Genomic DNA, 19,171 nt, shown 5'->3' on the forward strand with positions numbered 1-19,171 from the left:
GGAAGGAGGAAGGATGCACTGTCCAAGGAGTCCTCGCCACTGACTGAGGGTTAAGATGCTGAGGGAGTGTTCGATCCGGTGGCGATGAAGCCCCATGGCAACCGGAAGCATATGGAAGCAGGATAGCAGGCCGAGGACCACTCAACTGCGTATCTGGGGTCGGCGAGCTCCTCTCTCTCCCCTTTCTGCTTTCTCTTTCCCTTTTGTTGTTACTGGTGACCGGGAGCATCCCACAAACCTTGCCTTTTCAGAAATTTTCGGACCCATAACAATTTGGCTCTTGTCAAAGTCACTCAGGTCTTTACTCCTGCCCATTTCTCCTGCATTCTAATCTACACATACCATGATATGGGGCATTGTTAGGAGATGATTAACGTTATTCACTTCACCTGTGCATGGTCATAATGTTTGGCTCATCTGTATATATATATATATATTATGGCATGCCATTCAGGAATTTATTGTATTTATAATATGAAGTTTGAGTATATGGAATGAAAGTCTGAATATATAGAATGAAACTTGAATATATATATATATATATATATATATATATTTACATTACATTTACGCATTTGGCAGACACTTTTATCCAAAGCGACTTACAGTGCACTTATTACAGGGACAATTCCCCGGAGCAACCTGGAGTTAAGTGCCTTGCTCAAGGACACAATGGTGGTGGCCGTGGGGTTAGAACCTGTGACCTTCTGATTAACAGCCCTGTGCTTTAACCACTACGCCACCACCATTCTATATTGTACTGTAATTTATACATGTATTCCAGATATTCATTACAAAGTACAAACAGAAAGCAAGTAGCCTACAGAGACATTTTATGTCTGAGCGGGATCTGAGCGGGATTTGTTTTACCGGTGAGCGTGAGCGATTCATCAGTGGAGCATTCGCTTGGGACGCGAGCGACTGAGTGGAGCGCACGCGCACAGAGCGGAATATTGAGCTGAGCGTCACACCGCTCCGCTTCGCTCACATTCTCTGAGCTGGAGTTGCACACACTGACCTCTGCAGACATGAGTCTTCAAGTTTGAATTGCTCCAGTGGTAGGAAATATTCATTATTATGGTCAGGGGGCATGATTAATTGCTTTAATGTTTTTATATGTTTTTATATAATTAATCACACAGAATTAACATGTTAAATCGTTAGCCCTTTAATTTTCCAATCCATAACAAAGTTCCCTCACATCCTCTCCAAGAGATATTTTAGTGTCTGCTCTGCTGCAAGTTCTGGAATTGAACAGATCATTGGTGTTAATTGTGGACATGAGGGAAGTTCACGTGCTGAGTAAATCATGTTGTCAGCAAAGACCAAGGCCGGATTTACCACCGGGCTGATTGGGCCGGTGCCGGGGGCCTCCGACCTGTAGGGGGCCTCCAAGACCCTACTAACGGTGTGGCCTCATCCTTTTTTTTTTTTTTTTTTATTTAAAATCAAATTAAAATTGTATTAATGAATGAGTGTGTGTTTGTGTATATGTGTGTTAACAATAATTTATTTGCACACAAAAAAGTATCATGATCAGTTTTTTGGCTGTGTCGGCTGTGGCTGATGATGACTATGAGTCAGGTTACCGCGGAAACTGTTGATAGCGGCAAGACCGGCAGTAGAAGATAGTGTGAAAAAAAGAGAATTGAGGACATCTAAAAAACAAACAACATGGATAAAAAATGGTGGGGCAGTGGAGCCACAAAACGGAAAGCTAAAAGGGAGAAGGATAGCAGAGACAATTTAATTAGGAGAAATATTTCAACCATGTCTCTGTCTCCACGAGCATATTTCTGAAAATGTTTGGGGGGGTGGATTTTGTGCCCAGGGGCCTCTGCTTTCTAAATCCATGCCTGGCAAAGACATTACAATTTTTTTACCCAAAAAATTTATAAAATACAATAAGGTAGTTAGAAGCAGTTCAGGGCTGTGATTCATAACCAAATTATTTACAAAGAAAAGTGAGATAATCAAACAAGTCATATTAACAGACAACTTACAATGTAGGTGAAGATAAAGGCTGCTGGGTTTACCACTCTGGAAAAACTACTATATGCTTTGCAGGTGAAAAGACTTATGGACAATATATATTCAAGGGCAGGTGTAGAATAAATTATGTATTTTTTTTCAATTATGGGTAGGTCAGCGAGGACAGAGTCACAGGGAATGAAATGAGAACCAACTCCTGGCTTCTGTGCTTGGCACTTGCAACACACCAGAGAAGAGTGAAGACTGAAGAGGGCCATCTCTGGGAGGTCAGTTTTTTACTGCCCGCATGCCTTAAGGTAAGAATCCCTTACAGTAGCGTTATGATAACCTTAATTGGCTTATATGATGATATGTCAAGCTTGAGACAGTTAATTAGCCTGATAAGGTTGAGTTGTTTTGATTTAGAGAACGCTAGCCACTTTCTAATCTCCAAGGAGGACAAATGGCTGAGAAACAGAACGGAGATCCCATGGCTGAGTAACGTGAGACTTCAAACAGAGAGGGTGAGATTCATCATGGCGGCAGCCAGTCACTAAGGGAATTGGATTACTCGTACAAACTGTACAAACAACTTTATTTATTTTTTAAACTATTACCAAATAATACTTCTGACAACCACGGGGACATACACATTATATTCTGAAGGAATTAACGAACCTAGAAGCAAACATCGATCACTACTACAACCACTACGAAATGGATACAATTACCACCGCAACTCAGCAAAACACTCCGAAACCAAACAAACGGAAAAAGACATCATCTACCGACACAAACGATCTACAATCGACAGAAATCGAGGTCAGTGTACTTACTTCAATCAACAACAAACTAGAGTTACTGGTCACACTACACAACGAAATAAAAGAGCTCCGGTCAAGCCTGGAATTCGCCTACAATCACATTGAAAAACTAGAACAATCCAACAACTCACTTCAAGCAACTGTCAAAACATACAGCGAAAAAATGGACTTGGTCATAAAAGAAAACAAAACAATGAGAGAGAACGCTAGCCATCACAATTTGGATGTAACGTTAGATGTTAACATTATTTCCATGGAGTCTAACATGAAGTCTCTCCTGATCCGGGAACAGAAGGCTTCAAGAGTGACCGGATGTAGGCCGAGAAAGGAACCATAGGCAGGTAGTCAGGATGAGGGTGCAATATTGCTTTAAGCCATTCCTGGGGCAATATCTAAGCAGGATGGCAAGACAGACAGAGCCTGCAAATCCCCAATTCTTTTTAGAGAATCGCCATAAGAAAAACCATCTTGAGAGTCAGAAGTTTATCAGACGCTGACTCTAGAAGTTCAAAAGGGGTCTCAACCAGACCCTCAAGGACTATTGCTAAGTCCCATGAAGGGATCCTTGTCCTAGCAGGAGGTCTCAATCGCATGGCTCCACGAATGAAGCGAGCGAGCAGAGGATGTTTTTTGGCAAACGATAGAGTGGCTACATAAACCCTGAGAGTGTGCCTGCTGATATTTTTTCCTGCAGAAAGCCCAGAACTGAAGCAATCCGGCAGTTAACTGGATCTGCATTATGTGCAGTACACCATTGTCGTGAGCACTGGCAGCGACTGGGGAACGACCTCCATGGTCGTGAGCACTGACAGCAACTGGGGAATGACCTCTGTGGTTGTGAGCACTGGCCGTGAATGGGGAACGACCTCCATTGTAGTGAGCACTGGCAGCAACTGGGGAACAACCATCTTGGTCGTGAAAAGGGACAGAGACTGGGAAATGACCTCCGTGGTCGTGAACAGGGCAGAGAATGAGAAATGACCTCCATGGTTGTGAACAGGGGCAGAGACTAGGAAACAACCTCCGTGGTCGTGAGCATGGGCAGGGACTCTGGAATGACCTCCGTGGTCATGAGCATGGGCAGAGACTCTGAAAGGACCTCCGTGGTCATAAACATGGACAGAAACTTGGGAACGACCTCCGTGGTCATAGATAGAGACTGGGAAGTAGGAGCCTTTCTTCTCCTCCTCTTCTTCTGCAAAACTGGGAGCCATGTTACAGGAATGGTTGAGGCTACTGGCATTGATTATGGGATGGTCAAGGCTACTGGCACTGGCTCTGGGACGGTAACCATTGCAGTCATAGGCACTGGCTCATTAACCGTGGCAGGCATGTGCTCTGGCTCTGGGATGGTCGAGGCTATTGGCACTGGCTCTGGGACGGTAACATTGCAGTCATAGGCACTGGCTCGTTAACCATGGCAGGCATGGCCGCTGGCTCATTCACCTTGGCAGGAGTGGGCACTGGCTAATTAACCGTGGCAGGAATGGGCACTGGCTTGTTGGTTCACTCAAAGTTAATGTGTCTGTATGGCTTAACAACTTTACACATAAGAAAGACTAATCACTGTGAATTTGATATTATAATGATACTTACCTTTCAAATGTGTATGTGTCAAAACTGACAGCATTTTTAACTAGAAACAACCACAACATTAAAAAAACACAACTATTTACAATTGATAATAACTCTACAACAAACAAAAATCTATTTGTGGTAACAGAATATCTTTGTGAGTAAATGCAGTAGTGTCAACTTGTTATTTAATAATTTATTGGTAGAAGTTTAGTTGTTTTCTTGAAATAAAACCCTGTAAAGCTAAGATCCTGTAGTTAAGATCAGTTGGCATCACAACAGTACACATTTTGTTTTACTTGTACAAGTTTCTGAGTGTGTGTTTTGATCCAGGAATGAGGAATTCATACCAAAAACGTGTCAAAGTGTCAAAGTAAACTCAGCCTGTGCATTTCTGTGACACCCCTCTGACTCAACATTCAAATGAATTTATAGATTCATAGTAATAATTAGGGTTAGGATGCCTTATGTGTGCATAACACAAATCATTTTATTGTTCTTTGTAATGTTCACACTTGAATTTACATGGAATTTTAAGATAACTGTGTACAGTAAACTATAAAAAACTTTGAATTTAACTATTGATTTTCCAAGTGATTACGAACTACTTTCTGATCTTTAAAGTAATTATATTGAATTGTTGTCCGGTATTACAAAGGGTAATACTTCTTTAGCTACATATACTGTTTACAGTATGCCTTCATGGAGCACTTAATGGACAAAAAAAGAAAACTGTTTTGTTTGTTTTTTTACCTTTGCTTGTGTTTTCTAAATTAAAATATTCAGTACATTTACGATATAGGTAACATACACAACAGAACCTACACGTGTCATATTTCTGTTATTTGTAATTTGACTAACATTTGCTACACTGCCTGATCACTAAATCAGTACTACTACTACTATACTAAAACTGTTTAAATTGATGTTTCAGTGTGTGAAATGGATATAGTTTTCTTTGGAGATATTTAATTATTTAACTTTCAGATTTTACAAACTAAATGTGAAAACACTTTCCACTTTAGAGACCTATTTTAGTCTATTTGTTAAAGATGTTGCAAATCTGTTATACTTTTCTTAAAGCCATGATGAGTAATAAAATGCACGTTAACAGAAATATATACCAGAGAAAACCAATGTACAATGTTTTAAAACAGTTTCATAACATTTTGCTTTGAAGAAAAAAGAGGGCAAAAGAGACAATAAAACTTTTCCTTTAAAACATTTGCTTGTCACAATGTTTTTTCAGTGAAAGGAAATCCTAAAAGGCCAGGAAACGCATCGCACCATCTTGTTTTCCTGAACAGGATCACACAAGACCCCGTCTGATCTGATCAATGTGTGAACAGGGGGTATGTACCTAACTAGAAACCCCTCCCACCCCAGGCCTCTGAGGTACCCGCAAGAACTCATTATTGCCAGGAAGCTCTTGTCAAAGGACTTTGATCAGAAAAAAATTAAGATTCTTTGTGCTAAAGATACATTAAAAATTGAATGCATGATATTTTATTGAAAATAGTATTTGTTGAAATAAAAATGTTAAACACATTTTATGTTAAACCTTTTTGTTTATCATCTTTAATGTGCGCTCTGAAAGTGTTTAAGTGGAACCGCTGTCCTCCGCCTGAACGACTTCAGGCAGTTAAGCACAGACTGCGTGAACTCGCCTCTGCGACTTTCGTGAAGAAGTAAGTGGACATGGACAGGCCGAAGGGGCGGACCTTGTACTGATATGCCTGGCCGTCGAAAGCAAACCATAGGAAGGGTATGTGTCGAAGTAGAACTGAGATGTGAAAGTACGTGTCCTTCAGGTCTAACGCCACAAACCAATCTTGAAGCCGTATACACGTCAAAATGTGTTTCTGCATCAGTATCTTGAATGGGAGTCTGTGTAAGGCCTGGTTCAGATCTCGCAGGTCCAAGATTGGCCAAAACCCACTGCCTTTCTCTGACACGATGAAGTAAGGGCTGTAGAACCCTTCTCCATCTCGGCTGGAGGGACATGCTCTATCGCACCCTTTCGAAGAAGGGTCACAATCTCTGCACACAGGGTGGCTGCGTTCTCCGCAGTTGTGCTGAGGGGGTTACCTTGCTCTGCGAAACCGGCATAGGGTGGGTTTAGCGACTGAGGAGGAGGGCCTCTTGTGCCATCCTCGAGACTCGTCACAACCGGCTGGCCATAGGTTTGGTGCGGCCGGGCACACGAAGGCGGGGAGGCCGCGTTCACGAGGCCCTGGCTGCGGGATAGGGTTACACCAAAAGGGTTAAGGTTAGGGAAAGGGTTAGATTATGGGCTCCCTTTAATGGCATTTTGGAGCTTACACCCCTTTTTGGAGCTATATATCCTTCTCGACAGACCCCTCTTCCCCAACTCGAGCCCTGGATGTAGCACTTCTAGTGATCATGTCACCAGGAAACTGCAGCAAAATTTAGAAAGTGGCAAATGAAACACTGTGTGCAAACACTTATTATAGTAATGTTCATTCTATGAGGTTGAATTTATCTCTGTGGGTTTTTGGGGTGGGGATGGGTTATTCCCTCAAATGTTCACATGAAATCTACATCACTGGAACAAAGCTAAAAAAGGTGAAAATACTTGAAGTATTTAAATATTTTAAGAAGGCCTTCAATTATCTGCAAACTATGCCACATTTCTTTTAAGTGAACGAGGCAATGTCTTTTTTTTCTGTCAGAGATGAGCCTATCTGATGACATCTGTATATACCTGCACAAAGGGATTTTGGAAAAATGTCCAATGTTGACAGTTAAAAGTGTGAAGTTAAGTGATTGTAGGAATGGATGGATGATTAATTCATTTAATTTTAATAAAGGGTTAATGTGGCAAATATAAAACATTTCTATTATGCAGCTAGATATTTAGTTTGGATTGTCAGGTTTTTGTGCAAGCCTAAACTATAAACAAACTTAAACAAATGATTACAGATATAATAAAGAGCTTGCAAGTGACTCAACTTCGCTTTAAAACTAAACAAATGTTAACAATCAGGGGTGATAGGATTCGAGTGTCTCAAAGGACTAATTCTTGAAACAAGTCAGAAGTCATTAGAATCTTGCTTCATTTGTGTTTTTAAATAAATAAAAATTGCAACTGTTTGTCATTAGACAAATTTCAGTATGTCAGTAACAGTGCCATATTTTTGCATATAATTTTATTTTGAGATTTCACTGGAATGGAGAGCCCTTGGAGATATAGAGAAATGATATGGGAAATTAAATTGAAATGGAAAGCACATTTGTTACAGCTATCAATTTTGTTTCTGTAGCATTTAATTTAGGTTCAATAAAGATCAACTAAAACACCCATTGTGACAATCAAAACACCCTTTATTATAAATGTTTTTATGCCATTGTACAAACTAATACAAAGCTATATAAAATTACAAAAAAAATTCAGTGACATGATAAATGAAGTAAAACAAAATCCGTTCACATTTTTTTCTGGAAAAAACATATCGCAGTCAATATTTTAAATAATAACAAATAAACCACAAACATACAACTAAATTATTATATTAAAACTATAATTCTGTAGTCTATTGCTTCTTACAAACAACAGATGATCTTCCTTCAGTCCCAGTGTTTGTCTTTGTGTGCTTTATTCAAAGAACTGTAATATTCCTTAATTCTTTACTCTTGATGTTTTTTTCTTCATTCTGCAAATGGGAGATAAACAGTTTTTTTGTTAGCATCTGAAGGATAAAAGCTGGTGCCCTAAAAATATAGAATTTTCTGCAGTGTCAGAATTTAAAGTGTTTTCCTTTTTGGAGCTTGACAGATGTGATCAATATAAATGGTCACATTGTACACATATTCTGCATTCTATATATTGCTGCAGAAAGATTCTTTACAATTTCAAAATTTGTGTTCCACATAATAAAATAACAGCATACATTTGGAACAAAGTGAGGGTGAGTAAATAATGACAGTTTTTCATAATTTCTTTTTTTCATTTGTGGGTGAAATCAGAAAATGCTAATGCATTAGAAAAATTTACTGTGTAAGATCTTAAAACAAAACATAAACACAGATGAGAACTTACTCTTCCTTGAGAGTGTTCACCCATTTCTCTTTGGGATTCAGACAAGTTACTCCTTTCTTCATCGTGGCACTGTACAAAAACAAATGCACTTCTTTAAAATCATTACCCTTACATTATTGAATATGTGAATGTTTTTACAAGCAGTTTCATTTTTTTTCATTCAGATTAAGTAATGTTCATTGAGCAAGCATAATTTAGTTATATTAATTCAAATCAATTGTAGTTTGAACTCAACTTTATTAGGTTAGTCTAACTCTATTTAATAATGTTTAATTTAATCAATTTTCTAATGTTGGTCCAACTTAATTTCAACATTTGTTCACCCCATCGAGTCCCATGCGGGGAAATGCAAATCCCCTGATCAGTTTTAACAATGCTAAAAAAAAGTATTTATGTAGTCTCAGGTCAAATGGATTAAGTAAACTTACATTTTTTTACAGATATAATTTGATAGAACACGATGAAATCAAGTTGTGAAATTGTTTTCTAAAATTGTGTTAGTTCATTATAATTAAGTGAACTGAACAACCTGCAAAAATCCTTTTTTTTTTTTAAGAAAATTGCAGAACTTTTTTCTTTTTGAGATTGTTTTATAAAATGATGAGAGACACTATCCGGGTATATTCTGAACAGTAATAACGTCACAAAATCAGGAGTTTTACAGACTGAATTTCTGTGTCTCTTTATATTAAGAACCTTTTGATTTAAAGTTAATTTATTCCAAATAGACAGTAAGGCAATTTTGGTAACATTTTACTATAAGGCTCCATTTGTTGTATTAGTTATCATTTGTTAATGCATTATAAACTAAAATAAACTACGAATGAACAATTGTATTTTTATTAACTAACATTAAATAAGGTTAAAAAATGCTGTCAAAAATGAATGTATTCATTGTTAGTTCATGATACCTAATACATTAACTAATGTTAACAAATGGAAATTTATTAGAAAGTGTTACCACTATTTTAAATTTCTGTTTAAACTGATGACACAATCAAAAATGTTTTGCAGATTTAAAAATTGACATTTGTATCCTAAAAACAGACTTTTGTGACTGCTGATCTTCTTCTGTCTATTCAATTTATCAGATTACGTTCTATTAGAACAAATAGATTTTGTACTCACATGATCTCCACATGTTTGCACTGAACACCAGCAGGAATAACATTCAATGCTAGTATTTTATGGCTAGGAATTGGTTTTCCTACATATTTCTCAGCACATCTGCATCGTAGCTGTGGGCGTAGGGGTCGACCTGCAAGTGTATTGTTTAGAGTGAAGAAGACAGCCAAACAAGCTAATCGATAAACCATGATCAAATCCAGTGCATATTAGAAACAACACATCAAACACTGTTATCAATATTAGTGTGCTTACCTTCTGTTGTGGACAGTAGTGTCGTGCAGATCAGAAAAGCGAGGGAGGCTACAGAGAACTTCATCGTTTTGAATCAATATTATGCAGAACAATGTCAGTAGACGTCGTTTGTATCGAGTAGTTTGCTGGACTGTCTACTGTAGTCTACTGTATGTGTGTCTAGCACAGGCCTGCACTCTCCCTTTTATAGGACGCCTCCCACACAATATCTGACTGTTTATTGCTCAATGAAGAATTCTCAGTAATCTTTTCTTCCAAGGAACCTCCAAGTCATATTGTGCTATGAATGGGAAATCTCACTCTATACTAAAAGAACACATTAAAACTAACTTTCACTAACAACATGAAAATAAAGAAAGTTATAATTAACATTTTTCACAAGTGTCTAAAACTTCTGCACAGTACTGTGTGTATATATATATATATATATATATATATATATATATATATATATATATATATATATATATATATATATTTATTTATTTATTTATTTTTCAGATCGAAATATCCATCCATCCATCCATCCATCCATCGTCAACCGCTTATCCTGTGTACAGGTTCGCGGGGGGCTGGAGCCTATCCCAGCTAACATTGGGCAAAAGGCGGGGGACACCCTGGACAGGTCGCCAGTAGATTGAAATATATAACAATATATTTCATACATTATATATATTACAATATATTGCATTATTGTGGCAGACAAGTAAATCTTTGATTATACAATGTGGCTATAGCCTATAATATGTGGCTTTTGAAGTCAGCGTATTGTTTGTTTGATCCCCTTATCATTGAACAAGCTTATTGAGCAATCATTTCACAATTGTGCCAATCTGTCCTGTTCTCACAACTCGTATTCTTGCATTCCAATTTTAAAAAAAAGATTTTATTATTATTACATGTATATATCCCAGGTAGCACACGGACATCTCAGAGATGTCTGTTTAAGAACATTTCATTTGGAAAGTATCACATTCTAATTAACATCGTGACTGTTTGAAGCCGCTCATACGCTCAAAAAACCACATTTTAAGAGCATCACATGCTTATTGTAATGTACACAGAGAATTAAATCACAGCATTTAGGGCTTCAATAATCACACCGGGTCATATCAGCAATGTCTTATACGGAAGTGTGAAATTACCATCAGACTATCAGAACCAGAAACGCCTTTACATCCAAATAATAGTTAGATTCAAAATAAAAACTTTACGTGTGAAATTTAAGAAATTGCGACATAAATATATTACTAGTATTTAGTCAAATTAAATGTATTATTATTATGTTGCACCTATATCTCACAAGAGTGCTGTTTTACAGAAGATTTCATCAAGGTTTTAATGTACAGTGCATCCGGAAAGTATTCACAGCGCTTCACTTTTTTCACATTTTATGTTACAGCCTTATTCCAAAATTTATTAAATTCATTATTTTCCTCAAATCTACAAACAATACCCCATAATGACAACATGAAAGATGTTTGTTTGAAATCTTTGCAAATGTATTAAAAAATAAATAAATAAATAAATCACATGTACATAAGTATTCACAGCATTTGCTCAATACTTTGTTGAAGCACCTTTGGCACCAATTACAGCCTCAAGTCTTTTTGAGTATGATGCTTCAAGCTTGGCACACCTATTTCTGGGCAGTTTCTCCCATTCTTCTTTGCAGGACCTCTCAAGCTCCATCAGGTTGGATGGGGAGCGTCAGTGCACAGACATTTTCAGATCTCAGAGATGTTCAATCGGGTTCAAGTCTGGGCTCTGGCTGGGCCATCAAGGACATTCACAGAGTTGTCCCGTAGCCACTGCTTTGTTATCTTGGCTGTGTGCTTAGGGTCGTTTCCTGTTAGAAGTTGAACCTTCGCCCCAGTCTGAGGTCCAGAGCGCTCTGGAGCAGGTTTTCATCAAGGATGTCTCGGTACATTGCTGCATTCATCTTTCCCTCGATCCTGACTGATCTCCCAGTTCCTGCCACTGAAAAACATCCCCAAATTTGATGCTGCCACCACCATGCTTCACTGTAGGGATGGTATTGGCCAGGTGATGAGCGGTGCCTGATTTCCTCCAGACATGATGCTTGCCATTCAGGCCAATCTTTGTTTCATCAGACCATAGAACTTTGTTTCTCATGGTACGAGAGGCCTTCAGGTGCCTTTTGGCAAACTCCAGGCGGGCGTCATGTGTCTTTTTCTGAGGAGTGGCTTCTGTCTGGCCACTCTACCATATAAGCCTGATTGGTGGAGTGCTGCAGAAATGGTTGTTCTTCTGGAAGGTTCTCCTCTCTCCATAGAGAAATTATGGAGCTCTGTCAGAGTGACCATCGGGTTCTTGGTCACCTCCCTGACTAAGGCCCTTCTCCCCCGATCGCTAAGTTTGGCCGGGCGGCCAGCTCTAGGAAGAGTCCTGGTGGTTCCAAACTTCTTCCATTTACGGATGATGGAGGCCACTGTGCTCATTAGGACTTTCAATGCTGCAGACATTTTTCTGTGCACTTCCCCAGATCTGTGCCTCCATACAATCCTGTCTCGGAGGTCTACAGCCAATTCCTTGGACTTCATGGCTTGGTTTGTGTTCTGACATGCACTGTTAACTGTGGGACCTTATATACAGGTGTGTGCCTTTCCAAATCATGTCCAATCAACTGAATTTAGATCAGTGGATACAGGATGCACCTGAGCTCAATTTTGAGAGTCATGGCAAAGGCTGTGAATACTTATGTTCATGTGATTTTTTTATTTTTAATAAATTTGCAAAGATTTCAAACAAACATCTTTCAAGTTGCCATTTGTCATTATGGGGTATTGTTTGTAGAATTTAGAGGAAATTAATAAATGTAATCCATTTTGGAATAAGGCTGTAACATAACAAAATGTGGAAAAAGTGAAGCACTTTCCGGATGCACTGTATAATGTGATTCTCTGTTGCGCAGCACTTTATTTAACAAAAATAAGACCAATGTTATGTTTTAGATTATGTTGTGAGTATCTTTACTAAAGCACTTAATTTGATAAAAAAAATAAAAAAATGCAGTGGTATGTTGACAAGTAATTTTTCTATTTTCATTTGATTAAAGTTTGGATTAATTTAATAAGACACAATTCTTATGATGAAATTGAATTCAAGTTCAAAACAATTCTAAAAAGAAAACATGGAATTTGGGGGAACTTAATTCAAAATTAAACTTTTGATTTCATAGGGTATTACTGAAAAAACTTTAAGGAACACTCGAAAGAAAATATTATTTTGTTTTAATGTATTATTTACATTGAAATAAAAACTCTGAATAGGCTAAAGGAGTGTGTTCAATGGCATATTACCTTTTTTCTATCTAAATTGGTATCGAGAATCGTGAAAGTTTACTGGTATCGGTACGGCACTGTATAAATTACGTGGCAGTCAACTAATAATACTCATTTTAAGAACAGGTCCATGCATGAAAGCCAGAACCAAGGAGGTCTAATATGAGGAAAAAGCTCTCAAATAATATTTGCGATTTAAATGTTGCTTCCAATAAATTTTGTTTTGTCAGGGTCCCTGATTACTTTTCAAAACTTGATCTGACACTTGAAAGATCAAGCAGCCTAATTTAAAAATAGAAAACTCCTGATATTGCTAAAACAATGCAAAAAGCACTTACCAATTGACTTGAAGTGAAAACCAGTCCTCCTTTCCTGTTTAATCACGTGGTCATGCAGAATATCTTAGGTTTTTAAATCCATAAGGATCTCTTTCTCAACGGCAATACCAACAGTGATGACAGCCGACTCATCAGCAAGATCTCGTGCTTTTCTCTTTGAAATTACGTACATCGCTTAAAGCTTGATTGCATCACTCAAGGCCAGCTAGAAGGCCTGGACTGGAACATATCCTAAAGACCACACCCACCAAGAACATATAGATCAGTCTGATTGATTTGAATCTGACTTTAGTTGCCCATTCATTTGCACTGTTGGGGTATTCTGTGGAAATTCTGAAGGCCTGATGGGGTGGAGCTCACTGGTGTCAACATTATATATAGGCTATATAAATATATATCAGATATATATCAGGGGCCAGTTGCATAAAACTGTTTTAGACTAAAGTCTTACTAGTTAGTCCTCTAAAATGTTGGTCTTAATTTTTTCAGTCAGTTGCATAAAAACTTAGATCAGCTTAATTAAAGACTTTCATTAAAATACATTCTGAAGCATTGTAGTCCTCTAATAAGCAAATATTCTCAGCGAATAAAAAATGTATTGAGCGTCCACTGTCGGCCATTTTTCTTAAGCTGTTCAGTGTCTTATTTTCCCACAATGCAATGCAAATTAGACTGTCTTACTAAAGACAACTGTGAGCTTGTTTTATGCAACATGCTTTCTATGGTGTCTTTAGCTATTCAAACTATTTGTTAGATGCAGTCTTAAGTTAATGGCTATGTTTATGCAACCGGCCCCAGATATCGTCAATAAGCTGAAAAATAGTGAGATTTTTTTTTTAGCTATATGGCCAAGCCTACTTGTGAATGAGAATGGGTTGAAATGATGAATGTAAAGATAACTTTTTTTTACAAAAGATATATTGCTTATATTTTAATACTTGTTTTTTATATTTAGAGAATGTGTGACACAGGCCTACAACACCAAAACAAATTCCTTGTATGCGTAAAAACATACTTGGCAATAAAGCTTTTTCTGATTCTGATTCTGATAACAGCCCTGAACACATTTGTCTCAACTGTCATCACACGTGTCATAAACAATTGTGTCATCACACAATCATAACTTTATTACAGGTGATTGCTTTTGTTGCCCACACAGACTAGACTCTTGTTTCTGGTGGAAATGTGTGTTTATTGCTCTTTGAACTGCATTATCTGTAACATCAAGAAATAACACCGCGAGTTGAAATGTAGTTCACAACACGATGCATGCTGCTGAGTGTGTCTTTCTTCACGTACAAGTGTAGAAAACTCTCTGATCAGACCACTAATGTGCAGTCTACAGGCATAGACAACATACTACAGAACAAATTCCATTACATGAATGTAGCAGGGTAAAGTGTACCCATGTTGGTCATTGGCCAGTGTCATGTAAAAACAGTGAACCTATCAGCAGTCTGGTGTTATGGTATAAAATGGGGAGGTTTTTGTCACTGGGGATGCGTTGTCACCCGTACCGCCCCATTAAGGAAGTTGCCATTTTTTTCTGAATGGGATAGTATCTGGAGTGCCGTCTCTGTGTTGTGCTGCTGTGCATAGGCTGCCCCTGGCTTTAAGCTCGTCAACGAACAAACAACTGCATGTTATGGTCAGTGACCGTGCATAGTACCGCGTTTTGAACATCTCCCGGTTGAGTGACACGATCAAGGGTTTCATCTCTATTACGGGACTAGATGTGCGTCTTTTGATGTAACGCACTGTCTGCCTTGCCTGCGCTTATTCCGGTCATTGTCTTTACGGAGTGAACTTTGTGTTTCTTTGTAACAGCGGGCCTGGACGGTTGCTCGCCGCAGAGGGAGAACGAAGGTAGTCGTGACTATTTTCTGTCTGGCTTGCCAGTCGAGCGTGCGTGTGATCGTGGCCTTATTTTGTTTAATTCTTTTATTTTTATTTCTTGTTTTGTTGTGAATTGTAATTGATAATTTCCCTTTTTGTTTTGTGTTAATTTTTGCTTGTATTGTAGGTAATTTATTTTTTGTAGGTTTAAACTTATTTTTAGCTACAAGGTGAGTTTGAATATTGTCTTTGCATATTTTTTTCATGTTTGTGAACTGACTTTTTCTTTATTTGGAGCTGGTTAGTACCAGCTAATCAGTGTTGAGTGTTTGTCCTTTACTCCTATGTAATTGGGGTGGTAGGGGAAGTGTATAGAGGAGGGGTTTAGCTGCTGTTTAACAGTGTTCACCTTGAGTGCCATGCTCCTTTGAATTGACCTCACCAGAGTGCGTGTGTGTGTTGGGGTACTAAGCGTGGTGTGTAAATTTAGGGTCACAGCAGGCCATCTCCCTCCCTTAAGCTTTCTTTTGTATTTGTTTATTTTTTTTTGTATTTATTGTTTGTATATTGAAGTTTTTTAAAGTGTTTTTGTTTTTTTTGTTTCATTTTGACATGTGAATATTGCGCCCTTCAGATATTAATGTATTGATGGTTTTAATTATTGTATTTGAATAAAGCAGCCTCATCTTTGGTACTCCCTGGTCTATGTCTCCCTGCTCACCCATTTTTCGGTAACGAACCTGTGCGCCCCCTGTTCTGGGGCTGGTAGTTCCCGGTATATACCGGGTGGCGTAGTCTAATGTTAGTATAATTATTGGTGTCTTTTACAGTTCCTTCTAGTAATGAAAGCTTGGCCGCATAACAAATAAAGAAGTATACATATATGTACATACACACAAACACTTTCATACATACACACAAATCTAAAACAAATCTGTTATATATAGTTCAAAAATACAGTATGTTATGTACAGTGCAAAAAGTTTTTTTTTTCCCCCTTGTATGTAATGGCAGAAGAGGAAATGTTAGATAATATAAATACTTAAACTGTGTATTGCACATAATTATTGCTCAATGGGGCAGCTTTAACTGTTTATGAGATGGATCGCCTGAGGAAAAAACAGTTCCTGTGCCTGATGGTGCTGGTGCTCAGAGCTCTGAATCATCGGCCAGAAGGCAACAGTTCAAAAAGGTAATGGGGAGTGGCATCCAGAGTGATTGACATATTTCTTATTAGATTACCTGTGTTGTGGTGCATGTAGAAATGAAGGGCACACGGCTACCAATAACAAAACAGGGTCTTTTAATATTTCTCTGTCAAAATGGTTAAAAAGGTCATTTAAATCTTAAGCTTCACAGACTGGTCATGCTACTTTAACAATACATCACACATGGGCTGGGGTACTCAAATAAACCAAACCTCACAGAACAAATCAAATAAATCAAACTGCATACAAAGTGCCAAATCACAGCAATCCAAAACAAAATAAAATTACAAACTTAGTATCCCCAGACCATCCTGATAACCCTTGCTGTAATATGACCCCTTTGAATATTAATGAAGCTCTACAGGCTTATCACAGCTGAGAGACACAACAGACTGGAGTGCCATAGGTCATCACAGCGCTGCCGATTTAGGGCCATACAGCATGATTGCGAGTTTGATATTGCTTACAATTATGCAAGCTCAAACTTTAAAAAAAACCTTACCTCCCATCTAACAAACACCCTTTTGGTACATTTTACTGGATAACTACATTTACAATAAAAAAATTTCAATAAATAATAAACAAATAAAAGTAAACATGGCATGACATTTTTTGTTTTTTCTTTTTAAATAGGTATGACTAATTGTTTATTAAACATGTATTACACCTGTGTTAAACATCTAACACTTTTTGGCAAGTATTGCATGCAAATCAGCTTAATAATGTCCCTTGCTATAATAAACCTATTCATAACCTCTGAACATAGGGAGCTTTAATATAAAGTGTTACTACTACTCTATTTAGACCCTTACTTATATTCAGGAACGAATGTGTTTACATTAGATGTGTCTGAGCTTTTGACTAGTATTGTACATACAGTTGGTGAATTTATCCAAAGAAAACTCAAACTTGACAAAGTGTGTCATAACATAAGTATGTGCTGTCAGGACAGGTAGATAATTTATGAACACAATGAGGGAATAACATTTTAATACAACACAATTTTTCATGTACTGCTTCCTTCAGCTGTATAGACTGCAGCATGAAGGAGATTGGAGTCAAAGATTATAAGAGAAAAATATACAAAGAACAATATGTTTCTCTTCTATAACAATACACACTTGAGGTAAATCCAAAATAGAAATACTTTTTATTCAAGAGTTACCCTGCTTGATGAGCCAACTGCACCTTTAAAATTACGCAAACATTCTCACGTCATTCAACACATCAGAGAGTTGAAAGTCTGCCAAGACGAAGGCCATTTGACATGGGAACTGAGAGGGCAGTGTTAGAGTATCACCAATATACATTCCAATGTCTTTGCTTATTTTCTGGAGGGGATAGCCCTGAAGGTATACATCAGAAATATGTAAATTTTGAATCAGTTTCATTGATCCACGTCATTCTGTCAGCTCTATTTACGCTAATGATAGACTAAAGTATCTGCATTGTGAGATTATCGTCATTGGCCGAAAACTATGCCTGACAGAAAAACGGAAGTGGTATTGTACTCGTGTAACATTTCCAAAGTCTACAGAAATTTTTTGACATCACCTGACATGTCAAAACATGTCAAAATGTAAAACATTTTTCCTTTTGTTGTCAAATGTTTTAGTGAATTGTAAGTGAATATTGTGAAAATATTTAAAGGCATAGCTCATCCAAAAATGAAAATTCTCTCATCATTTACTCACCCTCATGCCATTTCAGATGTAAATGAATTTTTTTCTTCTGCTGAAAACAAACAAAGATTTTTAGAAGAATATCTCAACTCTATAGGTCCATGCAATGCAAGTCAACAGGGTTTAAAACTTTGAAGCTCAAAAAAGCACATAAAGGCAGCATTAAAGTAATCCATTTAACTCCAGTGGTTAAATCCATGTCTTCAGAAGCAATATGATAGGTGTGTGTGAGAAACGGATCAATGTTTCTGTCCTTTTTTACTATAAATCTCCACTTTCAAACAATTATCCTATGCGCGTTCACCAGAGGACAGAGTTCTTGTTTTGTTTTTGGTGATTCATATTCTTCGTGCATTTAGCCACCTACTTGGCTGTTGTGCAAATATGATAAATTTTTTATTTTCCATTTCTATGTCCCACCTTTGGCGACTCGCTAAAAACAAAAGAAGAAGAACTTGATCCTTTCGTGAACGTGCATAGAGGAACTGATCAAAAGTGGAGATTCATAGAAAAAAAAAGGACTTAAATATTGATCTGATTGACCCACATCTTTTATATCACTTCTGAAGATATGGATTTAACCAATGGCTGGGTTGGGGGGGGTAACTTTTTAAATGTATTCCACTACAGATTACAGAATACATGCAGTATAATGTAATTTGTAACGTATTCCGTTAGATTACTGAACGGTAATCCAATACTTTGGTAATCCAATACTTTGGATTACTTCTTCAGTACTGGTAGATTTTTTCACTTGTTTTGACTATAAAAACTCTGTCAGTACAGTGAGACAAAATACACATGTTAAAAATAAATTCTCTGAAAAATTCAAAATATCTTTTACAGTGTTGCTTCTAAAACAAGATAAAGCAGATTGATCTTGTTTTAAGGATTTTTAGACCTTTTTACAGAAAATCAATGAAAACATCTCATCAAGAATAAGATTTTTGCCCTAACATGAAAGGTCTTACTAGAGAAAAGAATTATGATCT

General features: G+C 37.5%; 1 protein-coding gene across 1 annotated transcript; it reads right to left on the bottom strand.

Annotated features, from left to right (window-relative positions):
- Positions 1-7,719: 7,719 nt before the first annotated feature.
- On the bottom strand, positions 7,720-9,958 carry LOC127663393 (C-X-C motif chemokine 10-like). Its single transcript, XM_052154961.1, has 4 exons — positions 9,811-9,958; positions 9,559-9,688; positions 8,431-8,499; positions 7,720-8,044 (listed from the first exon to the last, which is right to left on the bottom strand). The coding sequence occupies exons 1-4, from the start codon at positions 9,872-9,874 to the stop codon at positions 8,011-8,013; spliced, it is 297 nt and encodes a 98-aa protein (XP_052010921.1). The 5' UTR covers positions 9,875-9,958; the 3' UTR covers positions 7,720-8,010.
- Positions 9,959-19,171: the final 9,213 nt, after the last annotated feature.

Source organism: Xyrauchen texanus, chromosome 2 (genome assembly GCF_025860055.1).
Source record: "Xyrauchen texanus isolate HMW12.3.18 chromosome 2, RBS_HiC_50CHRs, whole genome shotgun sequence".
In the NCBI taxonomy this organism is placed as follows: Eukaryota; Metazoa; Chordata; class Actinopteri; order Cypriniformes; family Catostomidae; genus Xyrauchen; species Xyrauchen texanus.

Excerpts from the sequence above, each read along its gene's own strand:
- LOC127663393 (XM_052154961.1), bottom strand. The coding sequence starts at position 9,874 with ATGAAGTTCTCTGTAGCCTCCCTCGCTTTTCTGATCTGCACGACACTA. Across the intron at positions 9,689-9,810 it reads ACTACTGTCCACAACAGAAG|GTCGACCCCTACGCCCACAG; the intron begins GTAAGCACACTA and ends ATACACTTGCAG. Across the intron at positions 8,500-9,558 it reads TGCAAACATGTGGAGATCAT|TGCCACGATGAAGAAAGGAG; the intron begins GTGAGTACAAAA and ends GTTTTTGTACAG.